Here is an 18,680-nt window from a genome sequence, read left to right as displayed (position 1 = left end):
ATGGCACATCCTAAGAAAAGCTCATTGTGGGACTGGCTCTAGAGGCTGTAATTCTGCCCCAAGGCTGAATTTCGGGAAAAGAGACTTCAGATACAGTATTAGGGGACCACTAAGGTCTATATAAAAGAGACTTCAGATACAGTATTAGGGGACCACTAAGGTCTATATAAAAGAGACTTCAGATACAGTATTAGGGGACCACTAAGGCCTATATAAAAGAGACTTCAGATACAGTATTAGGGGACCACTAAGGCCTATATAAAAGAGACTTCAGATACAGTATTAGGGGACCACTAAGGCCTTTATAAAATCATCCAAAAAGCAGCATGTCATAGGACCTTTAAGACTTTTTAACTGATTTTGGTTTGATCCTTTTCAACAAATTATTCCTAGAGGACCACACTCTATATCCTCAACATTTGAACCTCAGAATCATTCCAACCTCCTGTCGTTTTTTTTCTGACAACAAAACATTTTGTAATATCTATTAGATAATCTCTGAAAATGTCCATGTCTCTCTGTTGCACACACATACACTCACACACCTAAATACAGCTGAATAATGAAATGCTCTTGCTCCCTTCCTCTTTCCCTTCCTAGTTTCACTGAGTTATCTCAGGAAGCTTCTGTTCCTGACAAACCATAGCAGCTGTCCTCTGATTTTTTTGTTTTGTTTTTTTTCCTCCCCAGGAGACTGAGATCAGCACCAGAAGAAAGGAGTGTGAAGCACTTGAAGCGGAGGTGAAGAAAAAGAATCAAACATGTCAGACTTTGGTAAGTGCTCCAAAAATATACCCTGGCCTCTGAGCGATAGGAGGACGCAGGCTAAAATTGATTTGTACCTGAGAGCCTTGCCTGCTATCATCACATACAAACGTCCCTTGAGAAAATGAGTGGGGGGTCTACTGTAGTGATAGCTTATTTCTCAGGTGGTGATGACTGAAATTGAAAAATGGGAGCGGTTAACTGCAAGTTGCAGGTTCTGTGGGTTTGGTTTTGTTCGAAGGGGGAATACATTTGAGAATGAGAGATACTCTTTGCAGCAGAAAGTGTTTGCAGTGTGTGATCATACACAAACAGATGAAAAACAGTGTATAGTGATATGATGTATAAGGATACCGCTGTGTACATCAGTGCTATCCTCAGGCTGTGCATTTATTGGTTTCTTTCTTTTGTATACACATTAGCTTATGGAGCTCTTAACAACCCTGCTGTTATTTAAGTATTGAGCAGCACACAGCACCCTGTGTAATTGTCCAGTAATAGTGACCACTGTAAAAAGTCAGAGATATGTTACACAAGTCTTGCATTTTCATATGTTTGGTGCCTTTTGAAGGACATTTTCTCATAGTGCCCCAGAAATGTCATCCTTCCTGCTGGAGTGGCTTTGACCAAGGACAAAAGGCAAAGAGAAGGAAAAAAAAAAGGTTGGGTGGAGAGAGAACCTGCTGAGAAGAAAAACGCTTCTTTTTTACATGTCTCATCTTGACGTTTTAGCTATGCATTATTTAAATAAAGGATGTCTATTGGTCCCATGTTAGTCTTCTTTGCTCATGATTGCTCATCATATGCTCAACATAGTCCAAATCAATGTTTAAGTTGCACATACAGCAATATGTTTTTTTCTTTTGATGTTGGGAATGGCCCAGTGGTTAACCATGTCACCTCATAGGGGATTATCTGAACTGTACACTGACCAACTAGCATGCTGCTAGGTACGCTGTTGAGTTTTTTCTAACTGCAGAGGGCTGCAACAATGCCCCATAAAAGATACATCAATGAAGAAAAGAAGAAGACTGGAAGCTGGTGTGAATGATGCATGGTCAAAGTATGAATAGTTGTGAAGTGAAGGGGAAGTGCTGAAGACCAAATGTGTCCCATAGCCATCAGTGACAGGATTTTCTGTTGGTTTGGGTGGTTAAACACTATGTCTGTGATGGCGTTTGTGTTAAGAAGAGTATGGTTTGCCTGAAATGATGCAGATAGGTCACATACAACTGTGTGTATTCAACTTTTATTGTTCGGTGGTGCTGGGGAGTGGAGGATTTGCAGTATGCTGAAGTAACCATTGGCCAGCAGAGGCAGTTATTACCCTGCTATGTTGTGTTTATTTTAGTAGGGAGTAGTACTGTACCTCAAATAAGAGGAGTCATCAGACTCTATCACTCCTTCACAGCAGGAGGACATCAGAGTTGTAAATCACAGCACAAATAAAGATTAAGTGGTTCTGGTCTGAGGGGTTTTACCATTAAAGTTAACCGAGCCCCACTAAGCAGAATAACTATGCTCACTTTTTATTTTGTTATACCGAGATGGAGAGCCTTGCTCAGCTTCTGTTATGTTAAGTTTATTCTGAGAGAGAATGACATCTTACTGCTATGATGTTCTGGTAGTCTTTGTCAAAGTGGGGTCCCATGGGCTCTGCAGCAAAATGTTGAGTTTAATGTCAGTTAAATTCACTAGAATTTTAGAGAATGTGTAAGTGTAGACATTTGTTGGCCGACGGTTTGGGATTTAAAAAAACAATACAGGGAGTTGAATGACTGACATAAGAGCTGCTTCATGAGTTGGGATGTTTAGCACTACAGTGAATCTCCTGGAGTGAGATTTTTCCTATGAAAGGCACGAGCTGGAGAAATTCAACAGTAATTTAAATGGCACGGTTTGGTCCGAGACTATTTGAATTAATTCCCCTCATGCCCCCAAGCCCTCTTCTTTAGATGAGCTGTCTTTGTGTGTGGCTCCCTGCCCCAAATAAACACTCCATTAGGACTGTTTTCTTTGCTACCCTCCTCTCACGTTCCCTGCCCACAGCAGCACTTCCCTCCTCGACCATTGTCTGCCTGCTGAGTCTGGGGGAAGCTACCCAAAGGACAAACTGTCCCCAAATAGCGTGCAGAAATGGCAGGCTGGTCTCCACAGACTGCAGCACAGCTCTTATCTCCCCCCGCACTGAGCTCCGGGAACAGAAACACAAACACATACAAGGCCAATGAACACTGTTGTGAGGGGATGGCGAGTTGACAGTAATGTCACTCCCTGTTTGGTCTTAACTGGCTTACCTCTCTGTCTGTCCTCTGTTTTTCCTCCTTCTCAGGTTAAAGTAAAGAGTGCACGTACAGAATTAGGTGCAGCTGTTAGGGACTCAGTTGCAGATCCTCTGCTAGTAGATTTTTAACTGTCTATTTACATTGACACTAACAGCATATACAGGAATATACGTTCATTTTTCAAGTATTTGAAATTCCAGCTGCTATTAACGCCATGTCTCTTCTTAGTGTGTTCAGCTGTCATTTATATAATAAGTGACAGCAGACACTGGCATAGCCATCTGGCACCTCAACCTTCCTGGGTATCGAGAATATAACTACAGACCATCAGAGGAATAATGCCTCCGCTAGCATTTAAGGCCCGTTACCATGGCGACAGGCACCTGTGTTAGCGTTGCCCGAATATGTATCAGTGCTAATTGAAGATTGACACTGAGGCAGACAGCAGACTTAACAAGTCCAAGGACTGGAATGTGAAATGTCTGCCTTTGTGGTCGGCTTAGCTTTCTTTATGAGCTGTTTGTAAGCACAAACACCTTCTGCCAAAGGCAGGATTGGCAGTTCTTATTGCTTGGACACATGGCATGCATTTGCAAAAGCAAAAAAACAGAAATCAATGATGTCAGAATTGATTCTTTTTGTTGTTGCATTTTACACAGTACAGTAAATTCAGATCTTCAAGATGGCATTTTACTGTATGCTTGTGGTTTGTTTATGTACACCATGATGTGTCAGGCTTAAAGGGGATCAAGTTCTTACACTGCACTGTTACTTTTCTTCTTGTATTTGTATCTTATTCTATTTTTCCCAGTTTTATTTCATGACTCTTTAATGCACTTTAAATTGCCTTGTTCCTGAAAGATCTTGCCATTATTTTATATTGCAGCAAACGCTGTCTGCGAATAGTTTTGAAAAATCTAATCACATGTGTCTTACTGTGACTTGAACAAACTGCAGAGGCAATGTAACTTTTGCGTGCATGCATATGTGTCTCAGAGCTGATCCCTGCTCTCTGTGAAACATGCAGAGAGGATGGAGAAGCTTGTGCTTACGCGCTCTCAGGTACCAGAATTTGGCACCGATTGATTTAATGTGAATTGGTCCTCGGCAGTACCGACATCATTCTGCACTTGTGTACTGATATTGCAAAAAGTTTTTACCTCGGCGAGAAATATCGTAATGGTTTAATATTGCGAGATCTTGTGGGACGAGCAAGAACGTTCACTCCGCTTATTGGTCAGCTGTGTCTGGGGTGGGAGCATGAAATACAGAAGAAGGTCCTGTGTTCTGAAATAGTGCAAAAATCTCCATGTATTCATTAAAATAATTTTCCAGACATTGTTTCACGAGCGACATTACTTCGTCTACTCTGCTCTGGGACTTCGTTCTGCTCTACGTCTGTCTCCAACTTCAGCCAACTTCTCCAACGGAGACGTGAGTAGCAGCGAGCTTGACCGCGGTATATTTCTGTGACAGAAACATAGCAATCTGCTAGACTTTGCATGCTCTGCCGCATCGCAGATTGCAAAGCACACCTGACTACAGGAGCCGTTTACTGTAGCTCAAACTTGCGGCGTACACCTGGTAGTTGGGTCGGATCACGCTCTCACCACATACGAAACATACCAAACCATACCAGAGTCTGTTAGGAACTGGTGTGGACCAAAACCGGTTGTTTTGGTCAGCACCTGAGTGCGATTGCTGTGTACACCTGCCCTAAAAGAGCACTTCTCTTTCCATTGACAGGCTCAAATTGTTATTATAAGTGGCTGATTACATTATTGAAAGGAAGGAAGAGAAATAAGACGTTTTTGTTTACCTTATACTTGATCTGGTCTGGTCGTTATTGTGTCTAACCAAGTCGCGTTCACACAGAAGTCTCATTCTGAAATCTCGCGATAGGTGACTCGTTACCATAAGACAGCGAAGTGAGAGTTGGAGAGAGGAGTGATGAGTTTGTTGAGTTAAAGTACAGAAAGCGTAGCTTAGTGTTATCTAAACTTTTCGATGTCAGGGCTGAATATTTAGATGATTTCAACAATGTGGATGTCAAGTCACCACCGCAACATTTCCGAAATACTTCTCTATAAGCGAGACTTGGTTAGAAACAGACCAAATTGGGCTTTTACTTAATAGTGGACCATTTTCGAAAATTGTTGTTCCGATTAGTCACTTAGGCACAAAATGGTAAAATAGAGAATAGTTTGAAAAGTACCAACGTTCCCCTTTAAGGGCTTAAGGGCCCCTTTATAGAGAACAAAAGTATGCAGAGGACCTGAAAGGGAAAGGCAGTATGTACTTTCACACTACACTGTGCAGCTAAGTCAGTACATTTCAACTGTACACTTGACATGCACAATTACATTTTTGTAATCTTGCCAGTCCCCAAATTTGCTTATAAAAAGTAGGTTTATACCTTTATAATATTCCTATTTTAATGTCATCAATGTAACAAGCAGCCAGTAGTCAGGAGGGCAAGGTTCAGAGCAGATGGTCTGGATAAAGAAAGAGAGTCAGGCTGAAAAGGGGTAGCTGATAATTAGTACAATAGTAATAGTGGCTGTCGCCTATACTGACCAAGAGCAAATGATGCTGTTTACACAGAGTCTACAGAGCAGAGAGTAAGTGGGTGGAATGTTTGCTTTGCTCCTGTGTTAAATGGCAGAGTTGATTCATCGGTCAGGCATGTCGAAATTAAACACACAGCTCTGGCACACCAGGCTGAGTCAGATAATGTCTGGACAGAACACACGACTGCCTCTGCACTGCTTTCAAACATAGGAGTGACCCAGGTACTCTGCCTCAGGCCTAATACTATTGTTCCATAGTGCATTATTCATGAAACTACGTATAGCCTGGCTTGTCAAGAATGAATAGAACACATCTAAAAGACTTCCCCTCTGTCTCTACACAATATTATTATATATAAATATAATATTTTTGTGTTGTTTTGTCTGTTTGCTCACTACAGTATATTGTATTTTTGTAACATTGCAAATTGCAAATAGTATATTACAGTAATTAACATTTATGTTGTATGTTGTCATGTATTATGTCATGGAGATTTGAATTGGTTACACACACACACACATATATATATATATAAATATATATATATATATATATTACTATATACTACTATATACTATTAGCAAGTTTCTAAAGCATTACAAAAAAGAATTAATCAAACTGAATTTATGCTGTGTAGTACATTTTATGTGTACATTGGTGTTAGTATTCAAAGCAAAACTCAAATGGCAAATCACACACCTCAGCAGAAAACCTCAGCTGAATAATGTTGGAGGCAGCTCAATATAGGCCACGATGTATTCTGCATGGGATTCTCTTCATCACTAGGCTCACACACTCTCTATAAAGAATGTGCCTTATCAAGGGATTATGACGTATACTGATCTCTTTAAAGTGTTAACACATCAACAATACAGGACAAAGAAACAGCTGATTCTCTGTGTTCAGGACAATTTGGTTTGCATCACTACGTGTGTGATGTGCTGTCGCTTCTAAATTCCAAAAAGGATTTTAAATAAGCATGGCAGTCTATGTTGAAATGCTTAAATCAACAACAAGCTTTAGGGCCCTATCTTGCACTCAGCGCAATTGCCTCTGTACACCGACGCATGTATCATTCCTATTTTGCACCCGACGCACAGCAGACTTTTCCCTCCACAGACGCACGTCGGTAAATTAGGGAATGTATTTGCGCTCCCGGGGGCGGTTCAGTGAAAAGAGGAGGCGTGTTCCGGCGCAAACGTTACTTGGTGCTATTCTGCAGTTTCAGAAAACAATTCCGCCACTGACCAGGAAAAACCTGGTCTAAAGTCAGTGTTGCTAGTCTAAAGTCAGTGGTGCTAGTCTAAAGTCATTAGCTCGTTATTCAGATGTTATTTTAGGGGCGCATGCTTGGCCATAATGTAGCGTGTGCACAACGCGCATACGGTGGTGCGGGTGGACGGAGATGGAGTGGGGGGAGGAGGAAGGGGCACAACAGGAGCAGGTGGTGCGTTTGGAGGCCCACGCTCCATGGCCGCAGCAATCCTCTCCAGACTTGAGGAGATGCGCCCGAGAGGCCGCAGCAACATCGCCACCCGGCCAAGACGGGCATTTATTACTTTGCCGCATCTCGCATCGGCAGCTCCCGCTGGCGTGCGCCAGGCAAATCCGCCGTCATAATAGCAATCTGGAACAAGCGCGCCTGATCTTAAAGGGAATGTGACATGACGCTCTGATTGGTTTATTGCACGTTACGCCCAAACCACACCTAGCTACTTCAGACCAACCCATTTTAGATTTGCGTCGGTACGCCGGTATCTTAGCAACAGCGCCCGAGATCCGCCCACAAAGCTACTTGCGTTTTGCGTTTCATACTTGCATTTCAGATCGTTAAAATAGGGCCCTTAATTTCAAAAGTATCTCAGTCCACTGTGTTAATCAGCGTGCACACAGTAAAATGTGAGCTCTCTGTTTTTTTTTTGTTTTTTTTCAGTAGCTGTGTTTGTCCTTCAGAATGAACACCTGGAGGCTTAGCCAGCCCACATCAGCTCCCAATTCAAGGATCAATGCAGATGAATAGGAATGCGAATGCAATCTGGTGCTTGTACGGGAAGCATTAAAATTGACTGGACACAATTGATGCAGGTTGAAATGCCAATAATGTTTCGGGAACTGAAATGAAATTAATGGAAAAGCAGCAGATCTCAGATGTGACTTTGGTGCTTTCTTCAGGCTGTTGTTTACTTATCACTGCATGTCCTTGACAGCATTTCTCCTCAATATTGCGCATATGTACAGTATATACACTGTAGTTGTGTCCACACAGTACATGTCCATTATTATTAATATTACTATTATTACTATTATTAGAAGTAGTGAGTAGTAACAGCAGTTAGTAGTAATTGTAGTGTAGCAGGAAAATTTGCATTATAGCTATACTGTATAATGATACATGATTTGAAACATGTTTTTGTGGTCATTCACAATCCCCCAAAATAATCCATTCATTACAAATAAAACATTTCCTTCATTTATACATGTAATTTGAGCACAGGCCAGCGTAGTATATAATATCTATAACACTCCCGGCAGTACAGTATAGTATATGCATTAGAAAATTATACAATATTTATAGGTTTCTCCAATTCGCAGTGCTATTTATAGTCTTACATTATCATGAAAAACTAATAGCAATGTCCGAACATATACCAATTTAATGATGCATTATCTACTGTAGATACAATGTTCTTTTTGAAATTTGGTTATCATATCTTATCATTCTGTAGAAAAAGGATAACTGCCTTTTAAGCTTACATTATTACCGTACTTTTTGACCTCACTTGATCTGGTGTCAGATACAGCCTAATGTACTCTACATATACTGTACATACACCACCTGGTAGCAGTCCGCAATCAATCATCAACAAGTCTAAATGTACACCCGAGGTCATCACGAACAGTAGGCTTTCATCACAGCCGACATTTGGACATTTGGACATTTGGACATTTGGACATTTGGACATTTGGACATTTGGACATTTGGAAAGGCACAGGTGATACTAATAACATTAATGATGGCTCTGTTGTATTCCCAGTGACAGTGTGACAGTGAGCCAGCATGCACGATACCAGGACCCTGAAACTGAAGCAGATAAATGTAATTCAGCCGTCATTTGTTTTATTATTTACGCCTGCGATTCTCCTACTGTGACGTGTCGTGAAAAATGTTTTTGATGTGCATTTACCAGACAGCGCTGATCTTTACAATGCTTTATGAACATCACTAAAGCAAATGACCCTTGCATGCATGTTTGTTTGTTTTGTAATGGTTACTCCTGTCTCAATTGGCTTTCTGAAACATCCTTCATAGGTAAAACATAAGGAGAAAGTAGCAGGCTCACCATCACTAGCCATTAAGAAGCACCGTACACTGTACACACTTTTACAGTAAATGTATCATGCATGAGCCAGTAGGTTTCTCTGCTCCTGACAAGAACAACACTTGGCCTACATGCTGCTGTAGCCACAGTGAATTGCACATCTCAGAGAACTCTCCAGTTGGCACTATAAATTGCATCCACGGCACGCCTCATGACTGTTGATTGAATGTAATTAAGTTTTCTTTCTCTGCACTGAAGGGTTTTTTTTTACCCTCGGCTCAACACACTTGAAAAAGTGGCTCTGTGTGTGTGTGTGTGTGTGTGTATGTGTGTGTGTGTGTGTGTGTGTGTGTGTGTGTGTGTGTGTGTGTGTGTGTGTGTGTGTGTGTGTGGTTAGGAGGGTATCAGAATGCATGTTTAATTTACATCCACTCACAGAGAGCGGTGAAGAAGAACATTTTCTTGGTTTCTTTTTACATCTATTCCAGTATGTTTAAGACCTTGACATAAAAGCTATTATTATGACACTATTATTATTGTTTCACTGTAGTGGCTAAAATGGCAGCTTCTAGAACGTAGAGAACCTCGAGCGGTCTCCTCAGATGAATAATGCATGGGCTATCGCTAACAACACGCTGGCTTTGAGTGCTGTGCTCTGGTTTAATCATTGTGACTTTCTGGGGTTCTAAACTCTGTTTTCTTTCTGCCTCTTTCGTCTAGGAGAATGAGCTTCAAGATTTCCTCCAGGAGAACAAACATTTGAACCTCCAGTTCTTCAACAATAGCCACAAGACATCTGAGTATGAGAAGGTAAGAGGTGAAAGGCCTTGGTTTTGGCTATATACTGTATACATCTCAGTGCTGCTCCATTTACACTTGTAATCATTATAAGCTCATAACTGTCTTGTGAGCACACCTACAGTAAAGCATGATTTTAGCTGGCGGCGTGGCTCTATGGATGTCCATGTTAGTCCGTCTGTTTGTCTGTCTGTCTGTCGGTATGTCAGTCGGTCACCCACTTTTGTCCAGTCTGAAATAACAGCTATTGGATGGATTGACATTCATTGTTGCCAGAAGATTAATCCTAGTGACTTTGGAATTCACTGAAATGTTCTGCAGTGCCACTATGAGGTTGACATTTTTGTTTTTTAGTGAAATATCTATATATATATATATCTATTTACATGTAGACTATTGGTTGAGTGTTTGTACGTTTTGGTACAGACATGCACCGTTCCCATAAGATGAATCCTAATGATTTTTCCCTCAAGTGGTTTTGAATGACATGTGCCGCCAACTATTGGATGGATTGCATTGGAATGTGTTACAGACATTCACGTTCCCCTCAGGATGAATTGTAGTAGCTTTAGTGATCCCTTAACTTGTCATATAGCACCACCATCAGGTCACAATTTCATTTTGTTTTTCAATACTTTGGTTTGTGACCAAATACCTGCAAAGCTAATGACACTCCCATCATCCTCAGCTGTACTTTGTGTTTTGTGCTTAATAGCAAATTTTAGCATGCTAACTCTCTAACTAAGACGGTGATCATTACACCTGGTAAACATCAGCATGTTAGCATTGTCATTTTAAGCATGTTAGCACGCTTACATTAGCATTTTGCACAAAGCAGAGCAGTGCCTGAGCACAGCCTCACAGAGCTGCTAAACGTGGCTGTAGACTCTCAGTCTAGTTTCTTCATAGGCCACAGCCTCTTTGGTCTTTACATTAACACTCTATCAGATGACTTTCTGGGTCACGCTATAACTTAGCCAAAACTGCACCTACAGTAGGATGCTGGATAGATGGAGCTGTTTTTCCAATTATCAGCATATAAATGAAAGCAACAAACCTCCAATTCTATTAAAACACCCTCACCTTCCCTTTAGCCCCAATACCTCAAAGGCCTTCAGAGCTGATAACACAAAGTTAAAGTAGATCGACAAAAAAAAAAGGCACCAGGCCTCTCTCTGTGGACAGGAAGGCAATTTCCTGAAGGAGCTGATTGGCAGGTAGTTGCTGTTGGGTTGAAGAAGGGTGGGATGCTGGTTATTGATGTCTTATCAGGACTTGGGTGGCTCTTGGAGCAGCTATCCTGAACTGTTATCACACTGACGGATATGAGAGCAGCACTCTGCAGGGCAGTGCGGATATTAGCCCTCGCTTACACCCCCGTGTTCTGATCCCTATCGTGTCTGAATGAACTAGGAGGGGCTACGAACGGCAACTCCCTCTACCCATAATAGACTATTGACCTGCTTCTGCTGAATCCAATATAGTTCAGTTCGATCTGTCTACATTAGATCTGACAGTCGCTTCTATCCATGCGGATAGTTTTTGCTGTGTAGAGGCGGGCGGTCCAGAGGCAGACTCACTGGTTTCTGTTTGTGTTTTGCTTTGCTGGTGTTTGTTGAAACGCCCTCCTCAAGGAATCATTAGTCATTCATGGCTGCTCTGAGGAAGGGGCCTTGCCACATTACGGCTACAGGAAAGTTATCTTGCTACCGATAAGGGGCCTCTAAAAAGCTGATTGAAAAATACTGCCTCTTAAGTAACAATACAACTGGCCTGTGGGAGACAGATTATGAAGAAAATGTAGAAATATAAATAATCATATTTTTCATATATTGTTCATAATGGCAGTACAGACCTCATTGGTGTTGAATTGATGTACAGTGTTAATATAATGTGCAATTACTTCAGTCAATTGAATCCTTAGTGCTTGGTTAACAATGAAGAGTGAATAATGTATTAATGTTTTGGTCTACAGCCATGGCAGTCAGTGAATTATGTTTTTCTTGCATTATTATAATATTTAAAGGCTTTTATCACCGAAACCAGCCAGCTCCCACATTTGGCCCCGTAACATTTCTGCTTGTTTTTAAATGCTACACATGCTTCAGGTGGCTTTAAAGCAAATCGTTTATGGCAGCATAGTGCTTCAAATCAACAGTGACAACCAGAAAAATAGAAACAGCTGTACAATTGAATTCAATCCAAAGTAACAGCTCTACCTTTTTGAAGCGTTTTTATGTTCAGTTTTTGTTCTGATTCAACTCTGTAGTCAGTTGGGAGGCTTTGTGGTGTTTTTGAATTGGGATCGCACTGAACGGTGTTCCTGACATTTCCTGACATTTTGTCCACCCTAGAATAAAGGAAACAAGTGACAAACCGTTAATTGAGCCACTGCTGCTTCAAGAGCTTGAATACCGTTGTCACTGGTTAATCTAGCTGTATTATTCATTTTAAAATAACATAGCTAATTAATAATAAATGACAGCTGCTTAACAAGTGGTTATTTTTGTAAGATGATGACTCTTTAACACTGTCCTCCATCTTTAGTTCCGTAGTGTGAATCAGGGGAAATTTACTCATTAGCAAATGTGTCATTTTGCTGCATTGGCATTTGCCTACCACCACCCTGTAGTGATTACACTGCTGTTATAGTCTGCAATGATGCATTTAATGTAAAGCTCTTGAAACCAGTTGTATCATTGCCAACATGGTATAGTTGGGTAATGGTGGACGGTTTATGAGCCACCCATAAAGGTACCTTGTGGTATGTTTTACCACTAGTAACAATGACTTGATGGATAGGCCCCCATTTTTCTTTGCCTCTCAGGCATACGCACATACATACAGGTGACGCGAGGATTCCTGCTAATGGTTTCACACTGTTGTGCTTACCGTCAGGTGGCGGTAGTGTGCCGAATAAAGTGGTAATGCACCAGCCAAATGCAGGGAAGAAGCAGATTGCAAATTAACTAACATGGATGTAAACAGTTTTTGTATATTATATTATACATACTCACAATGCGTTAGGTTGGGACTAATTTCTAGTAACATAATTTATACCTGCATATAAATGCAGAATCTGTAGGCAACGAGGCAGTATTTGCGTATCGGAAGCATTCTGGTTCCCTTTTGTAGACCGAGTAGTATTGACCAATCACATTTAAGAGGGCTTTGGTTGCATGCAGGTAAACCGTCTGTGTGGGGCACAAAAGACCTCTTTTTTTAGGGGAGCAAGAGAATGACCACTCTCATATCTGCAAAGAAAAACATGAACCTGCCAGTATTCTTAAAGAGGCTGACAATCAGTTTAGATCAGTGTGAAAACTAAATATGATGCAATGATGTTTGCCTGGTTTTACCCCAAATAAAGAGTGTAAACACTGTAGTACAGCTGCATTCTCAAACTCTCAGTCTCTTTGCTCCTTGCTTGTTCTGTCTGCACAGGTGAAGTCTGAGTATGCCCAGCTCAAAGAGACCCTTGGTGCTGTGACGCAGGAGAGAGATTTAGCCCTGTGGGAGAGGAACCAGCTCCAAGGCAAACTGGAGAACCTAGAGCAGGTGCTCAAGGTGAGGAAGCCTTGAGCGCACTATCTCTCAGTACTGTGTGCATTTCTAGTTCTAGTAGTCCGCCTATCCCGGGATCCTAATTCAGGTGTTTTTATGGAGCCTAACCCTTTGCCAGTACCCCTTCTCCTACCTGTGCTACACTGCCTCCATCTGGTTATCTTCCGCTATACTGTCTAATGTCCCTGACATGTCTGTTGCCTTCCAGTGTCGTGTTGGGAGGTCTGACCAGGAGCTGTGAAAGAGTAGAAGCTTGGAGCACACTGCCCCTCTTTCCTTTCCTATTCCACCTTTTCATGCAGTCCTACCCTCCCTGACCTGCCCTTTCCCATCTTCCCCATCCCTTCTCCCCCTGCTAGATTTATAAGGTATCACTGCTATGTCCATCTGTTAGGGAGCAGTCCTATTCAATCCCATTCTGAATGCTTTCTGTCCACTTGAGTGGCTGTGCTTATCTCCCCCTTTTATCCGTGGGCTGCTTACCAGACGTATGAATGGTCACCTGGCTATACGACCACAGCACTGTGGAATGTGATTTTTGCATGAGGCAGGACAAAGAGTGTGGCTTTATGATGACGGGAGGGGGAGGAAGCTGGAGACAGAGAGACTGGGTCACCTTCATGATGATAATGTCACCTACACGTTTGATGACATTACCTATCTTAGATTCTTACTGGCATGGAACAGTCATTTGCTTCTTTCACCTGAAAGTGTCTCAAGTGTTCACCTATAGTGGGAGCAGTGATGTGACTGGATGACACAGGCATATTGTGTTATGAAGAGCCTAGCATTCAGTCCCTTGTATGGCTTCTTTTGTTGTTATGGATGACCACAGACAAGTGAGCACGCTACGAAGTTTGCTCACCCTTTTCATGTAACGTAAAACCCTGTATTGATCATGCAAAGACAACATCGCTGAGGACAGCTTTTCAAACAGTACCAGTAACCAGACTTCGAACAGGTATTGTGTTACCTAAAGGGGGCAGCAAACCTGACTGTGGATTGATGTTAGTTTCTTTTTTTGTTCACACAGCAAAGCATCTCTAGTCCTCGTCCATAAGCACCTTTCGTGCACAATTTGATGTGATCTCTCCCTCAGATCATTTGACATAAACTGTTCTCACATGGCATTTGCTGTGGCATAGTTTATGTCTTTCGTGTTTGTTTTTTAAGGGTTTAAAGGTCAGTACACTGTTAATTAACCAGCCTCTGTATGTGTAATGTGTGTGCACATGTTAACACCTGTGTTGTCTCTGAGTGTGGAGTAGAAGACTGGAGATGCATTTTGTGTTGGCTCAGTGCCGTTGGGTTTTAGTTCCACTAACAGCAGCCCTCTCTATGCTCCTTCCCCCCCCCTTCGCCCCTCCCCTCACCCCTCCCAATCCTCACTCCTGGCTCTCCACCCCTGCACCCCCTGCGGACAGCATATGCGCGAGGCTGCAGAGCGGAGGCAGCAGCTAGAGTTGGAGCATGAGCAGGCCTTGGCTGTACTCAATGCCAAGCAGCAGGAGATTGAAGTTCTTCAGAAGGTAAGGGAGCTCAGGTTACTTAACACTCACAGCACCACAGGTTTGGGCTTTCTTGTTTGCTCAGCCTGGGCACGCGTCATGAGTCAAATGAGCTTTTTGATGAGCACTGGTACAGTCTAACAAAGGTGGAAGTCTACTCAAGGACTGTAATATACAGAGCAGAGCAAAGGAAAGCGCTCTCTATAGGCTGTAGCACTCACCTCTCTCAACATTTTCATCGCTGGCACTACTAGAGCTCTCTCAGGGCATCCTCTTAACCCCATCCTTCAGCTGTCTTATCACTCTCCAAACCCTGAGTGCTCAACATTTCAGGAGCACTGCTCTTTGTTTGTTACAAGCAAGCAAATCAAACATTGAAAACCCAAAGTAAATATGACACTTTTTAGAGGCTTGCTTAAACATAAATGCTGGCCCAGGCCATTTGATGGTCGGGCTTCGTCCTCTGTGCACTGGAGCTGACCGTAATGCCAAAGCAAGCCCAGCAATGGCTGAGATTGCTGATAGTGTGAACGTGATAGGAATTGTCACCAATGCCTTTTCTCGAAACAGTCTGTATGTATGCCCAGTGTTGCTGTTGCTGCAGTGTTGCTCTAACTTCACAGTCAGCCTTTCACAGGCAGAGTTCTCAGCTTTTTTTCCCTCTCATTAACAGAAGCTCATTACTGCCTTATCTTCCTTCAGACCCCGGGGGGGGTTTTTGTTTTTTTTTTTTTTTTTTGGTGGGGGGGGAGTTTTTTTTTTTTTGTGGTGGGCGGATGTTCTCTTTTTTTTTTGTAAAAAAAATTTTTTTTAAAAGGTTTTTTCTGGTTCCCATAAGAAAAATGGCGTGCATTATGCTGTTTCTATACAGTTCAATGCTTCTATAATACCCAAACCTCATTCCTTTTGAATGCACTAGCCTCCTTAATTTAAAATGTGTTCACAATTATGTTTGTTTGCACAGAGCCTCAGTCCAGGCCATTTTTCTTAGACGTGACTTAAACAGCCATTCAAACATACACCCTGGTAACATGTTCATCGTGTGGGTAATCATTATATACATAGAAATAATAGCTAGGGGTGCCTGGGGAGCTCACCTGGTAGAACATGTGCCCACATACAGAGGTTTACTCCTTGACGCAGCGGCCACGGGTTTGTGTGGCCCTTTGCTGCATGTCATTCCCCCCCCCCTCTCTCTCTCTCCCCTTTCATGTCTTCAGCTGTTCTATAAATAAAGGCCAAAAATACCGAAAAAAATAATCTTTAAAAAAAAGAAAGAAATAATAGCCAGGATCACACCTGCTTTGCAATATATTGTAGTTGCATGTATCGGAGTGTGAGATATCTGTGATTACAATGTCGGTTTAGATAGATGAGGGTTCAAACTCATATTACCTGAGGACCAGTGGCCAGGTTGCTCTTTCCTAGTGGGGGCACTTGAACACCCTGTATTCCTGGTGAATGGCAGATTTCTGCGTGTAGATGATGCACGAAACAGTTGCACTAAAAAAGAATTGTCCACTTTCTCTTTCTCTTTCTGTTCCATGTTCTCTTTAAACTGTCACATCACTTTCTTTCAGGTTTAGAAAGAGCCATTAGGTTGACAGGTGTGCTGTGAAGAGTCCTGTTGGCCTATGCTTTAGTGCTGCTTCACCTATTACTGCAAACCATGTTGACATGTTGACAGTTTGCTGTTTTATGAGTCACTACTCAGAGCCAAGAAATACCCCCCCTTCCCCCCCATAAAAGGATGAATAGTTTTTTTATACCACAGACAGAGATAAAAGAGGTATCAGAATGTGAATAAGGGTTTGTCAACTATTTATTTAAATGCAAATTAAGAGGCAGTTTTCGTTATAACTGGTGCTATAGCTGGAGGAGGAGCCTTGCTAGAAAATGTTCTATATCGGGGAAAACCAAAATGAGAAAAAAAAAAAAATTCTTCTCTGGCTAGATGTGGCCCCCAGGCTGGTAGTTTGAGATCTCTTGTTTATATGCTCTCAGGCAAGTGGTCTTCACAGGTAAGTGTACTAAAACTGACAAATGCTTCCTTGATTATATCAACAGTCTTGTGTGCACATAATTGTTTCATGTTGCATAACTTACTGTTTTGATAATTAAACAAGCTTTAAAAAAAACATAAAATATAAAAGGTGAAAATGGTGCAAAAAAGCCACAATATCATGAGCTGGTTGTGGTTAAGTTAGAATTGTTCAAATCAAGACACTCTTGGAAAGGGTACAACGTTACAATACGCTAGAGATAAGTTTCATCCTTCATCGTGGCCTCACATAGAGATGGTGGCTTTCTTTTCAATCATTTTCACCCTGAGCACCAATGAATGAAAAGGTCTTTCTATTTTGTTTGTAAAGGCCTTTCATTGGCGCTTTAAACTGAAACTTAACTGCAATATAAATGAAAGTGAACTGAAACGCTGCACCCTGTATTTCCCAGGCTCAGGTTGAGGCAAAAAAGGAACATGAAGGCGCTGTCCATCTGTTAGAGGTGAGCGTCCGGACTCTTGAGGGGGTGGGGGGGAATTGACTGTGTGTGCTTATGTGGTTGCTGCTGCTGCAGGATAAGAGACTAGTCAGCCCTGGGGCAGACCTGTGTATACCTAGAGCCATTTCCTGCTCTTTGTGACCGCACTACCTGAATTATTATGCTCTTTGCTTTTTTTAGTTGTCATGTTTTGAGATATGGGCTAAATATAAACATTTCTTTTAACAATATTTGACTGATATATTGACTTGTGAGGTACGCATTTAAACTTAACATCAGAGTTGTGTAAATGGCCTTTTTTTCAGAAAGGTTAATACATTGTAAAGAACAAAATGTCACAGACTTTTAATTATAAAATCCATAAAAAAAAAGCCATTATCTCTTACTATTAGCATTGTAATGAGGTGATGCGTATGTGCGGGTGTCAATGCAGACCATAAGTGTGAGTGTTGTGCTTTCAAGATGCGTATGAGTGATCACATGTGTAATTGTGCTTTATTTCTTTCCTACATCTCTTTTTACTGAATGGGTGTTTGTTTATGCTTATACAGAACCACTTGGACAGCATGCAGGTATTTCAGAATTGTTTTTATTTATTTACTTGACACTTTTTACCTTTCCCAGTATAGTCAATATGGGTATACAGTACCCCCTATGTTTACTTTGGCCCAGGAGGCATTGTGATGTAACACCACATTACAAACAAGTTTTGTATTAATGATAAACACGATATATATATATATACACATATAAGTGGTACTCAAAAGGTAAAAGGTAACATAAAGCATACATCAGTCCAGAACTAATCTGATGTGTGCTCTTTGCTCTTTGGTTTTCAGAAATATTCAGGGCTGCTTCTTTTCTTGGGCTTTACTACCCACTCAGCTCTGTTTCACATTTCCCATCAAAGAGAGCTTTTTGAAAGTCTGGAACATGACTGACAGCATAAACTGGAGGTCTTTCTGACTTGATCATAAAGAAAAATTCAGCGACACTCGCTTAACAATTGATGAAAAGATTCAGAATATGGATCGACTTCAATTAAAGAGGAATGCCTGGGGCCTCAGTGACCGACCTCAATCCCACATAATCAAAGCCCATCAACACATTGAGGTGTGCAAATTTAACTTCATAAGACCAAACACGTGTTAAAAAGTGTGTGTTTTAGATGTGAACAAATAAAAAGATCAGACTACAATAAATTAATGCAGAAAATCTATTTTATTGGTAAAATAAATTGCAATAAAAAGTATGGAAGTCCTAATGTATTGCAGATATTTTAGCTTTTCAGTTTGTTATCTACATAATATTACTCATTACGTCTATATATTGATGCAAACGGTGGATATTAGAGCTTTCTGAGTTTA

General features: G+C 41.4%; 1 protein-coding gene across 25 annotated transcripts in view; it reads left to right on the top strand.

Annotated features, from left to right (window-relative positions):
• The window catches only part of rimbp2 (RIMS binding protein 2), a 125,996-nt gene that overhangs the window by 75,413 nt on the left and 31,903 nt on the right, over positions 1–18,680 (top strand). For 19 of the 25 annotated variants that reach the window (XR_005639501.1, XM_039803393.1, XM_039803392.1 and 16 more), the window contains 6 exons: positions 691–774; positions 9,662–9,751; positions 13,184–13,306; positions 14,728–14,832; positions 17,266–17,316; positions 17,865–17,885. Coding sequence is in view for 24 of the 25 variants with exons in the window: in XM_039803393.1 (XP_039659327.1) it covers positions 691–774; positions 9,662–9,751; positions 13,184–13,306; positions 14,728–14,832; positions 17,266–17,316; positions 17,865–17,885 (474 nt within the window). In the remaining variant the exon portion in view is untranslated. Of the gene's footprint in view, positions 1–690; positions 775–8,656; positions 8,719–9,661; positions 9,752–13,183; positions 13,307–14,727; positions 14,833–17,265; positions 17,317–17,864; positions 17,886–18,230; positions 18,427–18,680 lie in introns of those variants that run through there. The other 6 variants (XM_039803395.1, XM_039803394.1, XM_039803414.1 and 3 more) reach the window with 4 other exon arrangements.

This window comes from Perca fluviatilis, chromosome 6 (genome assembly GCF_010015445.1).
Source record: "Perca fluviatilis chromosome 6, GENO_Pfluv_1.0, whole genome shotgun sequence".
Classification (NCBI taxonomy): domain Eukaryota; kingdom Metazoa; phylum Chordata; class Actinopteri; order Perciformes; family Percidae; genus Perca; species Perca fluviatilis.
The sequence above is the reverse complement of the archived record's forward strand: the minus strand, read 5'-3'. Positions and strand labels throughout refer to the sequence as shown.